The sequence below is a fragment of the Peromyscus californicus genome, unplaced genomic scaffold (assembly GCF_007827085.1).
Source record: "Peromyscus californicus insignis strain IS unplaced genomic scaffold, ASM782708v3 Scaffold_12__1_contigs__length_115047231, whole genome shotgun sequence".
In the NCBI taxonomy this organism is placed as follows: Eukaryota; Metazoa; Chordata; class Mammalia; order Rodentia; family Cricetidae; genus Peromyscus; species Peromyscus californicus.
In genome coordinates, this window is record NW_026294413.1 from 54,967,548 (window position 1) to 54,988,602 (window position 21,055).

A 21,055-nucleotide genomic window follows, 5' to 3' on the forward strand; every position below is an offset into this window, starting at 1 on the left:
GTAAGACAGACCAACACAGAACTGCAAAGTAAAAATTTTGAGGCACTTTGGCGGCCCGTCCTCCTCATTGCTATGATTAAACACAACTGTATCACTATGACTGGGAACAAGATCCAGGTCCTTGAGGAGCAATGGCGATATCCTGTGAAGGAAGGCTGGAGAGTTCAGGGTTCTGAACTGAACGGTTCCATACTGGCGTTTTTGTCCATCCAGGACTGCCTAAAATCAAGTGTGAGGTTTAAGTTTGTCTTCATGGGGCCTGGTCTTCAGTGCTTTCCTTGTGGGTTCTGTTGAGTCTTCAGTTCTGTAGCTGTTAGCCTACTCAGTAACAAAATCTCATAACTGCTCCTAGGTACGTGGAAAACTGCGAAAGGTTCATGTTACGTCTATGAACTACAATTGTTTGCTAATATTCAGAGTAAATGGAGGTATGACATGGTCAATATTCAATGTCAAATTGGTCACATTATGAGCCCATTTCTCACATTATTAAAATGCACCTCTGAGGGTATCTGTGAGAGCATCTCCAGGGATGAGATCATAAGGGCTCTCTGACCTAATCATTAGTTTCATGTCGTGATACTTTCCAAATCTGTGACAAGTGGGACCTTGTTGGAGGAAATCGATTGCTGTGGGCATGCCCTACACTGGAATAACTTGACCCTGGCCCTTCCTGTCATTTCTCTTCATTTCAGCAACCTCCACAGATGTCTGCTGCAGTGATGTTCTTCTCAAGACAGTGAACTACAGGTGGTGACCACTAAAACTGAGAGTCCAATTAGGCCTCCCTTTCATTTGTTTTTTCTTGTGTGTTTGGTCATTGCAGCGAAAAGCCTGGCTAAAACAAGAAGTTATCCGCTATGACTGGATTCTAGCCCAGTAATATAGAGTGTGAATGAAAAAAAATGAAAGAATCATTTCCTCCCAGCAGTAGGGAAGTGATTGCAGAAGGCTCTGGAGGTCAGGGCTAGCCTTGGCTGTGTGAGGAATTGGGGGTCACGTTGTCTCTCTCAAAAGAACAGTAGCTGCAGATTATTTCTGGATCTAGCTCCTAGTTCATTCTGGAAGACTTTCCTTGCTCTTCATCTTCTGGTCTGTGAAACTAAAGCCACAAGGCTTATACAAGGAAACCATTACCACAGTGCTGAAGGGGATTGGCTCCAGGATGATTTCCTGGAAGAGTGCAAATTTATGAACCACGAGTTGGAGAAAATCCCCAGGACTTTGTATATCGCAACACAACTGTTATTAGGTGAACTCTCTAGGTGTTAAGGCTGTTGCTGAAGCTATTGTTAAATTTACAGTAATTTAAGAAATTATTGAGAAAGAAATTGCAGATCGTGGAAATAACCTATTCCAAATTGTGACCTCATGCCAAGACTAAAGCTACAAGCTCATGGTCCCTAATTTAATGTCTTTTATGTTTAGTATACCTTTCCCACTCTTGTCTCAGCTAGCTAGAAATAAAACAAAGGGTTTAAATGTACGAAACTACCACTGGGTTATTTGATATATAGTAATTTCACTCAGTTACTGCTTCTCTCCATTTCATAATTTCTGAATTGCAAGGCAGTAATTCCTTTGGGCACTTGGTGCTGATCATCTCAATATGTTCTCTAACTGATGATTTAAAGAGACACTGCCCAAAAGGGAAGACATATATAGACCTTAGACAATTACTGAAAATGTAAAGTGTTATCCCTTACTTTCTCTACAGACTCAGCCCATTTGGTGTTTCCAGAGGTCATGTCTTTGGGTTCAAATGATAGTCACATGGGTCTATGAACCTTTTTAATTCCATCCATGGCTCCCGTCCATGCCAATGAGATGAGTTGGACGGTTAAAGGTATCTGACTAACGGAAATGATTTGGGGCCAAAGTAAACTGTCAAAATGAAGCTAAATTTAGCTTTGCAACAAAGCAGATGTAAATCTCAGTGGGGTTCTCACCGGCAGCTAAGAAAATAACAAAACATCTGCATCCCACAGCAGCATTAAAAAAGGTTGAAGACAGGGTGAGGCTGGTGACCTGTTTCCTCTCAGCTAAGGGCTGAGACCAGTTCCAGTAAATGCTGACTGTTCCTTGAAGAAATCTGACTTGTTTAACAATGGTGCAAAAAGTGTTCCCAAGCAAAACTCTTCCGTTCTGCAGCTTGAAAGTAGATGGCTGCGTGTGAATCAAAGAGCATGCCAGTCTGTGTCAGCGTGCTGTCACCTCAGATGCTCCAGGGAGCGTCTGAACACTGCCAGGGATAGAAAGAGTAATTCTCTTTCCCAACTCCCTTTTTCCTGCATAGTGAAATATCTGCATAAAAGTGACTCAATCGAAAGCGAGCTGATTGTCTGTTGTTATGAAATCCTAACATTCTTCCACAGTGGGAGAACAAACGAAAATAAAGCAAGAAGGAAGGACATTTTAAAATTTTATAAACAAACAAAAATACTAATTTTTCCTTCTTCTGCAAACATTTTTCCTTAAGAAATAGCTGGGACTCTGCAGCTGTGAGGAACTCTATTTCAGTTGTGATAATAGGTTTGGTGGGGTGTGCGTTTTAAGAAACAATCCTTGTTTGGTGCTTGATAGTTCTTGTTTAACATTTGTGAAATAATTGCACAAAATAGCTTTAAAAAATATTTCCAGACACCTCTGCCAAGAATCTCCAAGCAACTTTTCCCACTGTTGTTCTAAAGGTCTTTCTTCAGAGCTGACAGACTTCCTCAGTTGCCCCATGGCAGGGCCATGTGTCCAGGCAAATGTAAAAAGACTTCTGAGATGTGTTTGTCTATGTAAATTTGGCATTGACCTAAAAATAGATAAACAATATACTACGTTGTTTCTATATAGCTATTCTCCTACAAAAGATATCTATATAATATAGGGATAATTACACACAGATATTTCATCATAGAGAATGCCCTAATATGAGCCTGGGACCAAGGATCCTAGAATACGTGTGTGTGTGTGTGTGTGTGTGTGTGTGTGTGTGTGTGTGTGTGTGTGTGTTGTGTAATAGGCATGTCATATATACATGTATATAGCATTAATTTAAGCTTTGATATTATACGTGGTAATCTTTGAGTTGTGAATAAGAGAACACAAACATCTTATGTTCTGTTAAAAGTAAATGCTATTTTCATTCAATTCTCTGAACATTGGAGGCCCTGCGCTACCTATCCCCCAGTACTGCAGATGCTTATGTTGACTTTGGGCTTTGAGCTAGAGGGCAGGAGCTTTGGCCAATCAACTAAGGAAGCAGCCTCAGTTAGGACAAGCAGAAACCCAGAGGAAAGACACGCCTGTTCTCCAAGGGAAAAACAGATGGTGAATGACATGATGGACCTTCTCCCATGGCCATTGTCCGTCTTTTTTCCCCCTTGTGTATTATTCAGATATAGGCGGTCCCCAGCTTGTAAGTTCACCAAGTTCATTCATCAAGAACTCAGAACATAACGTCCCATGAAATCAGTGTTGTGCTGGTGGTTACTAAGGTTGGTGATGACTTTTTCTTCTGCCTCAACCCCTCCCTTTTTCTGCTGCAGACCATGCCTACTTCTCTGCCTCCCGTCCTGTGTTTCCCGTTGCTTGCCTCTGTATCCCTGACCTCAGCTGTTTCACCAAGTTCAGTGACTGGCCAAAGGAATGCACTCAGTTCAAGTTGGGGCAATCGTGATAGTTCTCCCTCGGTGACAATGATTTAGTAAGTACTGAGCAGGTAGATTAAGTTACAGGGACTTGGAGCTGGGGGCCGGGGGATACACCCACCTTCTCTGGTATGAAACTGTGAGGTTGTGAACCCTTTGCTGTCAGAGTCTTCAGTGTGAAGACATTGGCTTATCATAAGGAAGAATAAAACCAATAGGCCAAGAGCAACATAGATAAGAGAGGAAGGGCAGGGAGTGTGCCGCCTACATCGGACCCTGGGTTCTCATGCCTGAGGACCAGAGCAGTGTTAAATCCTGTTTTCCTGTGTTCACTGTTTTAACCCTTTCAGCACAGAAGCCCTAGGCTGTCTCAAAACCAAACCAAACTTACCTCCTCCACTCTCTCTTTTTTCCTAAGGTCTATTTTTTTATGGTATTTCTGCCTCTTAAGTTCTCTTATTAAGAAATACTTGCTCAGTTTGCAGTGATTTTGCAGGGTAACATCGAGAAGCCCACCCTATGCACACTATAAGAAAAGTACCCACTAGGGTTTGAGTTTAACAGCATCAGAGGCTCAGGCCCGGACGGTGGCCCATCACTCTCTGTTACTGTAACCATAATATAAACTATTTCCTGAGACTGGAATGTCCAGAACCACGACGCTTCTCCCCTTTGGGGTTCTCAGCTTAAGGAAAGCGCCCCCAGAGACCTCGAGTCCTGCTGGCAGGCTGTTCACAGCCCAGCATGCATGAAGGGCGGGTGGAATTGTGTAAATGACTAAAGTGGCTGCAGCTGGCATCATCAGCTGAGGTCTCTCAGGGCACACTCACTCATTTGGACTTTTCTGTTTCTTAACATCTGAGTCACCTCAAGGCTGGAAATGGTTTTTTTAAATATTGCTCAAAATCGCAATTACTGTGTGGTAAGGGTGGTAGCGAGTGTCTAATCAACACTTATTAGATTAGTGCATCTTGGATGAGAATGTTGGTCATTTCTTTAAAATTATGCATTCTCTAAAGTCCTAAGACATTTGTCACATTCTAAAACAACACGTGATCATTTTAACTGCACATGTCTGTGTTTTATGTGGAGTACACCTGTGTATATTCCCTCCCTTTTTGAACCAGTCTCCATGTTTCTTAGTGTAACTGCAGAGAAAATAACATCATTTTGTCACCGTGTTCTGATTTTCTATCCAATGGATGGTTTGATTTCTCTAGCAGATATATACTCATTTATTTGAAAAAGAACTCTGGGATCTAACGCTGGTTGTTAGGCAGCTAGTACATGTACCTACAAAAATCACAATGGCCCTGAAGTGGATAATTTGACATACTATCTTTGCCTATGCAATAAAACTAACTTTAAAAATAATAACTAAAAAATAAAAACAAACTCTAAAGTGTTTGTTTTATATTAGATGCTAAGCTAGACTCTAGTCATTCAAGAGTTAAGGGAGTCGGGCGGTGGTGGCGAATGCAGTTAATCCCAGCACTTGGGAGGCAGAGCCAGGCGGATCTCTGTGAGTTTAAGGCCAACCTGGGCTACAGAGTAATTTCCAGGAAAGGTGCAAAGTTACACAGAGAAACCCTGTCTCGAAAAACCAAATAAATAAATAAATAAATAAAAATAAAAGAAAAGAAAAAAAAGAGTTAAGGGAGTGATTGGCAATAAATTCTCAGCCTACTCACAAGGGCTGCTACACAGCTACAGACCTTCAACAGTTCTACTCAATGTTGAGTACACAAGAGGGCATCTCACTCTGACTTTAGTCATTCGCGAGTATATACACCAGAAAAAGTGGTGGCTTAACTGCAATTAACAGGTTGAGTGCAATTAGTTATGACAAGACTATGAGAATGGTATACTCATAGTCACGGAGGTTTGGCTGGAAGAGGAAAGGGGGGCATGCAACTTAGAGTTAGGACACAGGAAAGGGAAAGTAATGTGACACGTACAGTGACTGTCAAGCAGCGCAATGCTGTTGAAGAAACGGTAAATGTGATGTAGATCAATGGATGTAAAGTCACGGACAGGGTGGATCTGGGTAAGATGCCAGAACTTCCCTTGTACACACAGGTTCATAGGCTGGGGTATATCTTCTCTGATTCTGCAGAGGACCAATGACTACTGTAAAAATAACCAAAGTCTATAAACCCAAAGTCAGCAGAAAAAGAAACAGAATTAACTTCCCACTTAGGTATTAAAACTCAACTTCATAGCCGGGCGGTGGTGGCGCACGCCTTTGATCCCAGCACTCGGGAGGCAGAGCCAGGCGGATCTCTGTGAGTTCGAGGCCAGCCTGGACTGCCAAGTGAGTTCCAGGAAAGGCGCAAGGCTACACAGAGAAACCCTGTCTCGAAAAACCAAAAAAAAAAAAAAACTCAACTTCATTTATAAAAAGGAAGTTAAAATTTCAAAGAATCATTAATTTAACCTGTTGCTAGAAATTCAAATACTATGATCATTCTTTGAGAGTAAGAAAATACTAAACTTGTTGTATTTGTGATACATATTTAAGTTGGGAAAGTATATGTAGCAAACAAAACAAAACAAAACAATCTAGGTATTGAATTGTATTTATTTTTTGAATCATGATTTCACTTCTAGGGGCTACAGTATACTTCCATGTGTAAGGAGATTTCATACAAGAATCCAATTAAGTATATACATATATATATTTGATTATATATATAAAATCAAAAGATCAAGAACATTTAAAGAAAATATAGTGAATAGCAGACAACATGTCTATATGATGGAATGGTGTATCTCATTACAACAAAAATTGAAAGCTTTTTGTTGGCGAGGGAGAGGGAATTACCCCCCAAAGTGATATTTTCATAAGAAAAAAATATGCTAGAGTATGCTTCACATGCCTCTAGATCAATGGAATTATGCACATGAGTATGTAAGTGCATAGAATATTTTTGGAAGCATACACAGTCTATAAGAAACAGGGTGATCCCAGTGAGAGACACGTATGGCACATATTTAGTTATGGAGGTGATGTTTCTAACAGCAGTGAAAACATGAGGGCTAAGGAGAGGACTCGGTGGGTAAGGGGACAGCAATCTCAAGGTCAGCAATCCCATGATATAAAATTAGCATAAAACTTAGTACCTTTTCTATGCCCAATAGTTATATTGCTGTGAAGAAAGTCAGAAAAGAAAAATCTCATCCATAATAGATCCAACAAACATGCCTACACATAAACCGAACTGGGAAGTGAGAGATCTGAACAATGAAAACTTCAAAACATTGAAGAAAGGAATTGAAGGAGACACCAGAAGACTGGAAGACCTCCCATGCTCCCGCACTGACAAAATTAACATGAAAATGGCTAGATTATCCGAAGCAATACAAATTCAATGAATCCCCACAAATGCTCACATGACATTCTTCACCACGATAGAAAAAGTAATCCTAAAATTTGCATGGAAACACAGAAAGACTTCCCAAAGAGCCAAATCAATTATAGTTAAAAAGAGCAATGTTGGAACTATCACACTACTAAGCACAGGCACCTACAGCAACCTGATTTTAGCAAATTTGACCAACACAACTAAAGCAAGCTTCTTTAACAAGTGGTACTGGGAAAACTGGCTAACCATGTATGATGCTAAGCCCCTGTATAAAACTCAATTGAAAATGTATCAAAAAGCTTAAGACCTGACCCTCTAAACCTGTGGGAAAGCACTTCTAGATGTAGGCACAGAGAGGGGCTTTCTGAAAGGAACCCCAGTTGCTAGAATGGACAAGCAGGTTTGTGTGATATTCCCAAAGGAAGCAAGAAAACAGAAGAATGAAATCAGCCTGCAGAATGGGAGAAATCTTGGCCAAGTCTACATGGGATGGGGAACACATATCTAGAAAACAAGAAGAAATAATTTAACAACAAAAGCCAAAGCATCAAATCTGAATTGTAAGTAAAATTCTAAAAAAAAAAAAAAAGAATACAAATAGACATAAATACATGAAAACCATTTGAACATCCCTAGTCCTCAGGGAAATGCAAAGTTAAATGACACTGGCATTTCATCTTACTACAGTCCCGATGGCTATCATTGGTAAAAACAAATGAGAAATGCTGGTAAGAATGTGGGGGAAGAGAAGCCTTGGGCACTGGTAATGGGAGGGACTACAGGAAGCAGTTTGGTAGTGCCTCATAAAATGAAAGTAGAGCTACCATATGGTCCAACTATCCAACTATCCCTCTTCTGGGTATATACCTGAGGGAATCTGAGTCAACATACCACAGAGATCCACGTATGTAACCCATAAACAAACATGTGTCTCTGTGTATTGGAGCACTGGTCACAAAGCCGAAGTGTGGAAGTAGCCTAGATGCTCATCAACAGGGTCGGATTGAAGCAAGTACGACATACCACACTGAAATTTCGATTCAGCTGCAAAGAAGAAAATTATGAAAGGGGCAGGGAAATAGTTGAAACGGGGGCGGGCAACATGAGTGAATAAGGCAGACTCAGACAATTATTGCATGCTTTCTCTCAATGCAGAAACTAGATTGAAGCCCCAAACATAGAGTGGAATGAGTATGTTACAAAGGAGGATAAGAGAGAGTAATGGGGTAGAGAGATAAATATCAAACATTGTCTCTCATGTGCAAAACACAGAGTGAAACACACACACACACACACACACACACACACACACACACACACACACACACACATACACACACTGGACAGAGAGGCAATATGAATGGAGCAAATATATGTAAAGTACAATAATATACATATGTGTATACATATATATGAAAATATAGGGAAACTCATTATTTTGTATACTAACGCATATACAAAATAAAAATATAGATTTTTTTAAATGCAAAAAAGAAACTCATTATTTCATGCAATGAATACCAGCACATACAAATCCATCATGGAGAAGAAGTATATGGGGGCTCAGGAGATGGCTCAGCTCTTGCCCAGCATGCATAAGGACTTGATAGCAGACCTTCAGTGTCCACATAAAGCCAGATGTGAAAGCATCTTTATAATCCCAGCATATTTATGGCAAAATGGCAGGGAGGGATGCAGAAGCATCTGGTAGAAACCAGTTTAAAGCCTATCAGATCCCAGCAACAAATCCCCCAGAACAAAGAGGGCATGGCCTGAGACAAAGCACCAGGGAGCAAATTGCCTTGGTTGAGAGACAATAATAAAATTAGGTCTTCAATATCACACAAGACAGCCAGTCAACAAGAACACTTTTTTTAAGGAATCAAAACAAAAAGATGACTGTTATGATTTGAATATAACATGGCCCCACAGACTCATGAACACTTGTTCAATTCTTGTTCCCGAACTGGAACAGTTATGAACAGTTCCATTTTGGATAGTTATGAGAACTTTGGAGGGGATGGGTCCCAGAAGATGGAAGTAGGTCAGCAGGGGTGGGCTTTAATGGCAGGCCACAAGTTCTTATCTTACTTTCTGGTTCCTGGTCTCCAATGATGTGAACATTTGGTCACATCATCACACCTTCTATACCATGAGCTGTGCTGCTCTGCTATCCCTTCCCCATGACAGACTGAAGCCCTCTGAAACCACAAGTTAGCCTTTCCTTAAGTCTTTGGGTTATTTTGGTTAAAGCAAGGTAAGAAAACCAATGCAGTGGTACAGATTAAGGAGGTGTAACACTTGGGTGCTTTATACTACATGCTACCATGGGCCACCAAATAACATGACTCCATTATGTTTTCAATCTTATTTTTTGGCAGGGGGAATTCTCCCACCTAGTCAAAAATCAGGATCAAAATGAATAACAGACTTGAAGTCAAATAGAACTTCTAGATTAAAAAGAGACTCTAGAATTAATAGAAGGGTGTTGTTAGAGCCATGAAGGAGGTCATAAACGTACTTATTACCACTTCAGAAAATAATCTTCCCTTCTATCAGCTGAAGAAGTTAAAAAACACTGCTTTGGAAGAACACCAAATAATTACCTTATCTAACATACATTTGTGTGGCCCCAAAAGTATATTAAATTTCTTAAGAAAGCTAACAGGCTTATTATTAAACAATATGTGCCTTGATTTTTGCACAGAAAGCATCTTTATAGCAACACAAAAATATGTGAAGCAATGACTTTCATAGGACTAGATGTTGGCAGATTATCAAGCATGATGAAAATAAATTATTACTTTGTCTTGAGTTTTTGTTTATGAGCTAAATACTTTGGATGCATGATATACAAATGTATACATAGTCTATGAATTGTAATAGGTCCACAAAATTATTTCTCTTTTATTTATTTCAAAGGTTTACAAGTTTATTAATAAAAATAAGACATAAAATTTGTCCTTAGGCAACTCTCCATCTTGAGAAATTATAAAGTCTGGAAATGATTATAAAATTTGGAAATAGAAAACTCCCCATCTTGAGCTATTATTAAGCTTACAATATATTTAGACATATAAATAAGGTCATATGTGATTATTTACTGTTATTGTAGATAAATAATGTTTAAACATTTTAACTAAGTCTGATGATTTTTTTCACTAATGAGATTCATTATTTCTTAGGTGATATTATTATTTTTTATTTACTTCACATACCAAGCACAGTTTCCTTTCTCTCCTCTTATCCCATTCGCTCCTCTATCTCCTTTCTTACCTGCCCCCCACATCCACTCCTCAGAAAGGGTAAGGCATGGGAGTCAACAAAGCATGGCATATCAAATTGAGGCAGGACAAGCTCCTCCCTGCTGCATCAAGGCTGAACGAGGCATCCCACCATAGGGAATAGGTTCCAAACAGCCAGCTCATGTTCCAGGGACAGATTTTGGTCCCACTGCTAGGGTCCACAAACAGACCAAGCTACACAACTGTCACCCACATGCAGAGGACTTAAGGTCCGTCCCACGCAGGCTCCCAGGTTGTCTGTCTAGAGTCCCTGAGCTCCCAGGAGTTCGGGTCAGCTGTCTCTGTAGATTTACCTATCATGATCTTGATCCCCTCCCCCTTGTTTATATAATCCCCCCTCCCTCCTTAGAGTGATTTTTTAAACAGTAAAGTGATATAAAGGGCTGGTCTATCTACACATATAGGTATAAATGAAGAATAATATATTGATTAGTCAGAGTTCCCAATAGACAAGAATCCATAGAAAGTGGTAGAAGCCTAAACAGAAGTATACATAAAAAAGATTTACTAACCTCTTTGGCTGGGATTGTGAAGTCTCTGAGTCCCATGACATGCTGTTTATTAGTTGGAAAAAAAAAAAAAAGAAAAAACAATGGTATAATTTGTTCAAGGCCAGAGGCCTGAGAGTCTTGGCAGCCATGAGCCGGAGCAGAGGGGAACTGGTGTAATTTCTAAACTTTGACAGATACACACAGAATACTGCTTGACCAGTTATCTGAGTATTCTTTATCCCAGTCAAGACACTACATAAAATTAACATCCATACACGAAACTGTTCGTAGGTGTCCTTCCACCACTGTGTGTAAATGGTACTGCCCAGGCACTGCTAGGCACGCAGAAGCCATGTCCGGAACAAGAGAGAACAGTCCTAAGGTGTTAACTGGGAATGAGCTGTGCAATGAAAGAAACCTTTGTATCCATTCTTGGAGGAAAGGGGCATGGAAAATCGTGTACGTTTTCTGTCTCCTCTGTCTTCCACACTCAAACCCTGTGTACTAGCCTGTACCACATAGTGTTGATCATGGCTGCTATGCAACCCACAGAAACTCATGACAGTTCAACTTAATTGTTTTTTTCTTTCCTTTTCTCTCTTTTCTTTCTCTCCTTTCTTTCTTTTCTTCCTCCTCTCTTTCTTTCTTTCTTAAAGTTTTATTGATTCTTTGTAGATTTCACATCATGCATTCCATTCCCACTTATCTCCTTATACCCTCGCATCTGCCCTCTGCCCTTGCAACCTCGCCCCTGAAACAAAACCAAATCTAAAAGAAAAACCAACCAAACAAACAACAAAGGAACAAGAGAATAATCTTGTGGAAGCTGTGCTGTGGGTGGTAGAGTCACACAGTTTACCCTTCAGTCCATTCCTCTTTCCTTGCAAGTGTTCATTGTCACAAATTATTGGTCTGGCTTGGGGTTTCTGGCTTCTGCTGGGCCACTGATAAAGGGTTCTTACTGGGACTCCTCTTGGATATCCTGTTGTTGCCCTGTGTTGTGGAGATCCTGCTGTTTTGGATCTGTAGATTTGTTTCCTTCACCTACCCCAACAGTTAACAGATGAGGTGGATGTTGGGGTGGGCCAACTCATAGCCTTGGTTCTGGGCCTGGGTAACAGCTGGGTTTGGTCAGTCCACCAGCTTTCCCTCATTGTTACTACCTGGGTGAGCTCTCCAGCACTGCCTCAGCTAGCTCACCCAAAGCAGCCTAAAGCAAGGGCGGGGCCGGTTCTCCTGCTCTCGGGTTCTCAGATCCAGGTCTCCCACACTCACACCACCAGGGCCAGCTCTACTGTTTTGCCCAGACAAGGTGCAGGGCCTCTCTTCCAACTGCTGTAGAGGGTATTCAGGAGGTGGTGGTGGAGTCACCTCTCCTGCTCCCATGACCTCAGGGTCACTGTGTACTGCAGTGAGCATCAGGGCTAGCTTGCCCACTCCTGTGACTCCAGGGTCAGCTCTCTCACCTGCAGCAGGTGGTTATGGGGGAGGGGGAGGGCATCTGTCTCTCACTCATATCACCACGTGGTACTGGGGGGGGATGGGGTCAGCTTTTGTGCTCTCACACCCTCAGAGCCCTTTCATCTGCGTCCCAACTACAGGGTCAGCTCTAGAGTGTTACCCAGGTGAGGTGCATGCCTGTGGTGAGGGGTGGGGATATCTTTCTCCAGTGTGGGAGGGTGAGGGATGAAGGGGTGGTGGGGTTGGGGAATGGGGGAGGTTGGAGGGTGAGGCTCTTCCCTGCCTGGCAAAACCAGCTCTCCTGCTGCTGGACCAGCTATCCTAGGGCCAGTGAAGGGTGGGACTGGCTCACGGCATGGTTCCCATGATTCCCTGTGCTAATATAGCCACAGACATCATCACAGCCCACAGCTGCAGTAAGACCAGGGACCCAGACATGGCCCTCAGAAGTAGCTTGGGTCCAGATGTCACCATGGCCCCAGTGGCAGCAAGGTCCTCAGGCACCAGCATGGTCTCAGGTGGCTGACCAGACCCTGGGCGTCTGCAGAGCCCTAAGTAGTAACAGGATCCATGGATATCACCCCAGACCCTGGTCACTGCAGGACCCAGATATGGCTCTAGGCAGCAGCTGGGCCTGGATGCCTCTATGGCCTCAGGTCACCCAGATCAGTATGGCCCCAGCAATGTCATGGTCCTCAGACACCGACCTGATCTCAGGTGGCTGACCAGACCCCAGTCATCCCCACGGCCCTTGGTGGTAACAGGAGCCATGGACATCAACTCAGACCCTGGCTGCTGCAGGGCCATGAACTCAGACATGGCCCTTGGCAGCAGGGGTGGCCCAGATGACACCATGTTCCTTGGACACCCTCAGGACCATAGGTTGCAGCCCAGACCTTGGGCATCTGTGTGGTCTTTGGTGGCAACATGGGCCATGGACATCAATACAGATCCCAGCTGTGATAGGACCATGGATCCAGATGTGGTTCTAGGCAAACTGCTTTTTTTCCCTAAGGATGCATAAAGGCTTCTTCATGACTGAATGACATTAATTTTAAGATCAGATATGTAATTATAGATTATACCATGTTGGCATTGAATATGGAATCCCTAGTGACAGTAATTCTTAAATGTACTCATGTGCTCCTGTGTGTGTGTGAGTGTGTGTGTATGTGTGTGAGTGTGTGTGTGTGTGTATGTGTGGTGTGTGTGTGTGTGTGTGTGTGTGTGTGTGTGTGTGTGTGTGTGTGTGTGTGGTGTGTAGGTTGATACACAGGACTTGCTAAAGCACCGAATTCAAATCCGGAGCTTCTTGTGACTGTGTTTTCAGCTATGCTGGTGATTAGAGCGATGGAAGAACAGGATGGAGAGAATGGAGAAATGCTCTACTAAGTGCATGGAATTTTCTCAGAAATGAAAGAAGGCATGAGCATGTCAGATTCAGAAAGTCTTCGGAGCCCAGTGAAGGGTAGACAAAACTATATTTAGGTCCATGTGTTATAATGAGCTTCAGGACATCAGAAGGAAAAAGGTTTTTTAAACACCCAGAAAGGAAAAACAAATTTCCTGAAAAAAAATACTTACCATTAGCATATGGGAGGGAGAGAGAGATTTATTTCTGAGATGAAAATAAGAGACTCCCTTTTGGGAGGATGGGAATATGCACTATGGTGACCACGGGAGTGGGTAAACATAAGGAAAATATAAATGAGCATTAGCTGTACAGAGTTATAATTTTAATAGATAATATACATTAGCCAATAACTTGGTATAAAGTAAAGTGTAGATAACTGCAAGAAAAGCAATCTAAGACTCTTCGATGGTTGGGGAAATGAGTAGAGCTTATTAGCGACATCAGCCTGGTTTAGGATATTCATGCTATAAATGTGGGACAATTAGCTAGCAACAAAAATAGAAGGCATAGATGTTGGATTTACTGACATAGAAAACAATAATAAAAAAAGCTCCCCTGGAAACATCATCATATGCAAACACACAAAATAATGTTAGCTAAACACCTGGCAAATTTGATAGGAAGACGTGAGAGAATGCCTCTTGAAAAGCACACCCCAAACAAAGCAAATAAAGAGATTCACCCTGGACAAATCGTAGGAAGCTAGGAAAGTTGTACCTCTATTAGGAGAGATATTTTAAGACCATAAAACCATCATCTAAAAACCATGCATTGTCCTTCATGGTTATGTGGCCATTATCCTTTTGATTACCCTTCTGGAGACCTGCACAAGATTGGGCCCGTTAACATGGAGCAGAAAGGACCCCTTCTGGGGGATTTATATGCAGCTAGTGGTTGCTAGGGAGAGCTCTTTCCTTCAGCGGTATGGCTGCTCATGTGCAGTCCATGTTCCTGTAAGCAACCCCAGTTAACCTCACTGGTTCTCCAAGCTGCAGTTATGTGGAAGAGTTCGTCTCTGTTGTTGGTACAGTCTCAGGGGTGAGTAGCTATGTTTCCAGATCCCCAGAAAAAGTCCGTACATCTTAGAAAGGTCAACTTAGCAAGATGCAAATTTGTTTGTAACTAAGAATAAAACTTCAACCTGTACAAAGAAAAGATGACAGAATTACAGAAAAAGTACAAAAGCATCACCATGGTGACAGGATTAGAGTATGTTCCTGAGAAGATAAAAAGATCTGTCAATTGATATTCAATTACGTGATTCCAACAGCCTTGATGCGATTAAAACTGGATATAAAAAAGCAAATCCATCAACTACAGAGTGTCGATTCTGCTGAGCAAATGGTTCTGTGGGCCAAGGTGCCTGCTTTGTAAGCATGAGGACCTGAGGGAAAATCCCCCCCAAAGAAGCCAGGCGTGGCTGCATTTTAACAACAATATTTTACATTTATTTTTGGGAATTGCATATGTGTATACAAAATATTATTTTTACCATATCTACCTCCCAATCTCCTTTCTCCAACTGCTCCCACAACACCCAGCCCAGCTCCCTCCCAACCCCATATCCTCATTTTATTACTAGTAGTAATAACTCCCTGAGTCTCGTTAGTGCTGATCATATACACATGGGCAGGAAGCCATTGACACTGGCATGAACAACCTGCCAGCCAGTGGCAACATCCCCATCTTGGGATAGAACCTTCAGTGGCCTCTGCTGGTCCTGAGGATGGTTATTCCCACTTGCATAGCTGTTCTGAACAGCTAATAGTGAAGTCCCAGTGGACAGTCCTCACAAAAGCTTCAGGTATTCAAATGCATCTCCTGGGGAAGCTGACCTTCAACCCCCAAACTCCTTTGCGTCTACTTTCCACCGAGTCCTCTACCAAAACCTAACAAACTTCAGCTGGGATTGGCTGGGCTGGTTTAATATGAGCAACCTTTGGAAATCCCAATCATCCTGACCTAGTGCAGAGGGCATTTTACCAGATAATCCAGGAAACATGGAGAAAAACTGAGGTTGAGGAAGCATAGGGCTCCTGATGAGCAAAGGACAGAGACTAGGGAGAGATTGAGGTGACCTTTACCTGAGATTCTGACTTGATTGAATTGTAATTTAGATCTCTAAATCTTATGCTGAAAATGAAGGTATAGGAGAAGAGGAAGGATGGAGGGAGAGAAAGGGAGATGGAAAGGGGGGAGAGAGAGAGAGAGAGAGAGAGAGAGAGAGAGAGAGAGAGAGAGAGAGAGAGAGAGAGAGAGAGAGAGAAAGAGCAGGAAGTAGGAGAAGATGGAAGAGAAGGGGATGGGAGTGAGTAGAGAGAGGAAAGAATTATTCCTGCCATTTCCCTACAGAAAGAGTCAGCCTCCTCATGTTCACAACCCCTTTCACCTGTACATTCCAGTTTTTAGACTCTACACCACACCCAACTTCAAGGTAAAACAGTGTCATAGGCCAGTGACTTGGACCCTGCTCTCTGCTAAAATAAATTTTCTCTTTGTCACTGGCATGTTTCATTCCTTTTTCATTTGACATCCAGATTCCCAGAACACAGTTGTGTGTTTTCAAAGACATAATTTATTTTAAATTATGTGTGTAGGGGGGAGTGGCGGCTATGTGTACTGATTGTAGGTGCCAGCAGAGGCCTGAGAAGACTGTGAGATCTTTTGGAGATGGAGGCACAGGTGCGTGTTAGCCTCCCAGGGTAAGGGCTGAGAATCTAACTTGGGCTTTTACTTCGAGAGCAGTAAGCACTCTTAAACGCTAATTCATCAGTTCAGCGCCCATAGGAAAAGGAATTTTAATTATTTTTGTGACTGGTAGCCAGCTGCTACTGTTACTGTTCCCTTCTGCTATGGAAGTAATGGCCAGGCTTGGACTGCTCCGTCCCTGAGGTTGACTGAGATCGGGCCATTCAGGGTGATTTAAACACACACCATCTCTGTCATCATCTGCGCTATTATTTATCTCTGGATCCCAACATCAGCCCCTCCACATCTTGTCCTTGAATGCGCTCTCTCTCTCTCTCTCTCTCTCTCTCTCTCTCTCTCTCTCTCTCTCTCTCTCTCTCTCTCTCTCCACCCTATACGCAATTTAATTGTGATTTCTATGTGATTTCTGTTTTCAGTTGTCAAAGACAGTCTCACATGCAGGCCATCATTCTTTTACGCACATTTTGCCTGTGGCATTGACATTTGTCCGGTGATCTTTCCACTCACATCTTAGGGATCCCCATGCCTTACCTACGGGTGTTGTTCCAAGACTTACCCATACTCTCTTGACCAGTCCCTGAGTTATTTGCCTTGAACAAGTCCTCTTTGGTTCTCTGCTCACAAAGACCACTTTTATTCATGCAACACAATGTTCAGTCTCAGACTTAACGCCGTGGCTGGACTGAGCCAATCACGGGACATTCTTTCCTTTCCTTTAGCAATTATTGCTCATAAAGACATTTATTTGGTGTGGGAATGTGTGAGTGCCATGGTTAATATGTGGAGCATAGTGAACAAGCAGGGGTGGGGGGTAGCAGCCCTTGAGGAACAGAAAGGTAAGTGCTCCCAGGTTCTCATAGGAACGATGCGATTGGCTTGACCATGTCTGTCGTGGCAACAAACTGAAGCCTTCAGTTAAGATTTAGAAATGATCTGGTTGCCATAATAAGGAGGGGTCATTTTGTGCTACAGTTCGGAGCTCGAGTGTCCTCCAAAGGCCCATGTGCTCAGTAGGCTTAGTCCCAGCCGAGGTGGGCGAACCTTTAGGAGATGGAGTCTAGAGGAAGAAAGATTGTAAGATAGGTTGTGTACAATCTCTCTCTCTCCCTCTCCTTCCTGGTGGACAAGGGGTGAGGAGGACTTTTATTTTGTTTACTAATTATCCCTATGATTTACCTTCCATTGTAAATTTCTCCTTTCCTGAGTTCATAGATGCGATGACCCATAAGAGCTATTTCAAGGTTTATAGGGTTTCTAAGAATGTCTTCCGCTTTCCACAGATACTGAGTGTTTCCACTGAGTAACTTTTCACCGAGATCACATTTTCCTACTAGACCCTTCGGTGCAGGCTTCTAGACATCACTTAGGTCCCAATTTAAGTTACCACAGCTCTACAGCAAGTGGAGAAAATTAAATTATTACAGTTTAGCTTTGCCAGGCCATGCATCCTAAACTTTTGGTGGATGCAGAGGGGGAGCATTCTCTGTAGGCAGGTTTTCTCCTGTGCTAACACATCTTTTCATTTATTTATTTTTTACATAGCTATTATGCTGCCCTGAAGGTGACCTTGCTGGCCATATTCTTCTCTAACTGACTAACCTCACCAGCGGCCTACTGGGGTATCGCTCCAGCTTTACCGAGCAGCTCCAGGAGTAAATTGAAAATATGAGTTTCTTCGTCCCCTAAGTGAGACTAAAGTCGGCCTCTAACAGTTGCCCTCACAGACATCTTCCCTTCTGCTGCTTTATTGCCTGAATGGAAGATGTTGTTGTGGTTGCTAGGCAGCGAGTGTTGTTTTATCACTTTTTCTGTTATGAGGTGAAGGTGAACAGCAACGAGACTAGATGCTTCTATCCTTTCTAACTCAGCTGTGAGCTTATTTCCAGTCTCCTTCAGTGCCACGCAGGGCTCGCTTGTGAATGGAACGACTCCTTAGTTTTGAGTGTCAGCACACATTTTCACTCAATTTTATTCACTGGGATAATCCCACCCCCCCCAAAGGAGTTTGACGGCAACAGGTAAGACACGATTCTTTCCATCTTACATTAAATATTTTTAAATGTTATTCGCTGGTGGTCTTTTTTTTTTTTTAATTTCTAATTAATGATTTTGGAGTCCAATTCCAGTCTAACACCAAAGTTATTCACTTAGTTCCTGTGTCAGAATAAGCACGTTTACGCTTCAGTCATCGACAAGGCAGCCGATGAGTGGCGCAGCTGCAGTATATATTTTATTCGCTGGGCCTGCCCTCGTGTGGGTGGCAGCAGAGACTGGGTCCCACAGTGTGTCACAATTAGTCTTTAGTTCTAAACCACACGCTCAACCTTTAGTCAGCATGGCACAGGGCTTTTGAAAAGGAGACATTTTCACCGGCCCTCGAAGTTTTCGGCAGGAAACGACACACATGACTTCCAATTGCATTTCATTATGCTAACCAAGTCAGGGAGATGCGATCTGTAGTGTGCCACAGAGCAGGAGGAGTTAGCTTGAGTATTTGCGGACTGTCTTAATAGCTACCACATTCCCTATCCTTTTTAACCTTTGCAATCACGCCAAACCAAACCTCTAAAGATTTTCTTTCTTTTCCACAACACAAAATGCCAATGGCTTCTCTTTCTAGCTCACTGATTGTTTTATTGTATTTTCCCCCAAGCTCGCTCTTTTTTGCCATGACTTAAGTGCAGTAGATTTTTAAGTGCCCATCCTGGTTCATATTTCATTTCGTCTTTTCTCTCTGCCCTCGCATGACCCTATGATGATACTCGGCTAGCGACATACCCTCCCAGTCATCATTTGTGGACTGTGCATCACGTGACGGACTTGTTCAATGGAACTTGTGAATAAGAACATTCCTACCTCCAGGGAAGTCCCAGATTAGCTGGAAAGATGAAGGTCAGACAGTTTTAGCAAAATGAGCTGCATGTTCTACCTTATGTGTTACATGACAGACAGCTTTGTAATACCCAGGAAGCTGAAGCAGGGACATCGCTGGGAGTCTGCCGTCAGCCTGAGCTACGGAGTAAGACCGTGTCCTCCCCCAAAATCTAAAATTCCAATGCGTTCAATAAGCCAAAACTTTGAAATCTGATCAATTCAAAATTATTCTTATAAAACTCTACTTAAGATGATGATGACGCCGGGCGGTGGTGGCGCACGCCTTTAATCCCAGCACTCGGGAGGCAGAGCCAGGTGGATCTCTGTGAGTTCGAGGCCAGCCTGGGCTACCAAGTGAGTCCCAGGAAAGGCGCAAAGCTACACAGAGAAACCCTGTCTCGAAAAACCAAAAAAAAAAAAAAAAAAAAAAAAAGATGATGATGGTGATAGCTCTCAAAGCTTGAATGAAATCTTTTGTGTGGTCACTTTCTGGTGACATTTGTTCTACAGATGTTTGTACATCAGAACTCTGGGGGAGAACCATTACAAAGAGGGAGAACCAAGGAGCTGGACATTTTTATTTTGATTTAAATAACATGTGAAATATTTCCCAGCTGAGGAAAAAAAAAATTCAAATCTGAAATGACAGATGTCAAAGTTTAGCTTTTCTTATTTTTTTCTAAATTGATTAAAAATGTAACAATTTGTTCTGAGTTATTGTGTGTTAAAAACTCTCAATTCATTTCTATGATAATAATTTTCTTTCAGACGGTAGATGTGTTGAACTGGATTAAAACATTACACAGTCAGTCTTCACACTTATCAAACCATTTTATGGTACTCTATAGACATAGCTAATGTATATATTGTAATGTATCAGTTAAAAATTAAGAAAAATCCATTTGGAAGCCATGTGTGATGGTACATGCCTTTAAGCCCAGAACATTGGAGGCAGTATAGAGGACTGAGTCTGATGTCATTCTGGTCTACATAGCAAGTTCCAGGCCAGCCGAAGCTAAATAGTGAGACCTTATCTATTTAAAATACTTTAAAGAATTATTTTAGAAATGAAGTCAACATAGAATATAAATAAGACGAATAAGCATTATTTAAAGAGACTCGCAGGCTGGAAAGGTGGCTCAGTGGTTAGGTTGGAGCTATCACTGATTTTACAGAAGATTCTGGTTTGTTTCCTAGAAACAAAGTCCAGGGCCAGAGTGCTTCCAACAACCTGGTAACTCCAGTTTCAGGGGCTCTAATGTTCTGTTCCGGTCTCCGTGGGCAACTGCACTCCCATGCACATATGCCCACACAGACACACATACCCATAATTCCATAGTCTTTAAGAAGTGAGAGACTTTGATGAGAGATCTGGATCTGTTACTGGCTGTGTCAGGACAACTTTGCCTTGCTGTCACTTGGTTTTCCAGCATTAGCATTGGTGGGGTAGGTGATTTGAAGTCATGTTTGGGTGACAAAGAGATGCTGACATGGTGGCACTTGTTTCTTTAGCTGTCAGGGTCTAACATAACAATCCTGTTCTTCCGAGTCAAATCCTTCATATAGGTCTGTGTACAGAAAGGAGGGGGGACACAAAAGGAAGGAGGGAGGGAGAGATGAGGGACAGAGGAGAGAGAGGGAGAGTGGGAGCAATTACTGCAGGCTGTTTAAGTTGGAGTCAGACTTCACCTAAATCAGACCAGACCTCTGAGGTAAGCACCCAGATAAATAAAATAAAACCCAAGAAATCTTTGGAATTCCTGAAATTCAGTAAACATGGAGGAGGAAAAAAGAT

At 42.3% G+C, this 21,055-nt stretch overlaps 1 protein-coding gene across 1 annotated transcript in view; it reads left to right on the top strand.

Moving 5' to 3' along the window:
- Nucleotides 1–12,618: 12,618 nt before the first annotated feature.
- Adam28 (ADAM metallopeptidase domain 28) overlaps nucleotides 12,619–21,055 on the top strand; it is a 105,575-nt gene continuing 97,138 nt past the window's right edge. The window contains 1 exon segment of the mRNA XM_052734247.1: nucleotides 12,619–12,781. Within this exon segment, the coding sequence (XP_052590207.1) occupies nucleotides 12,619–12,781 (163 nt within the window).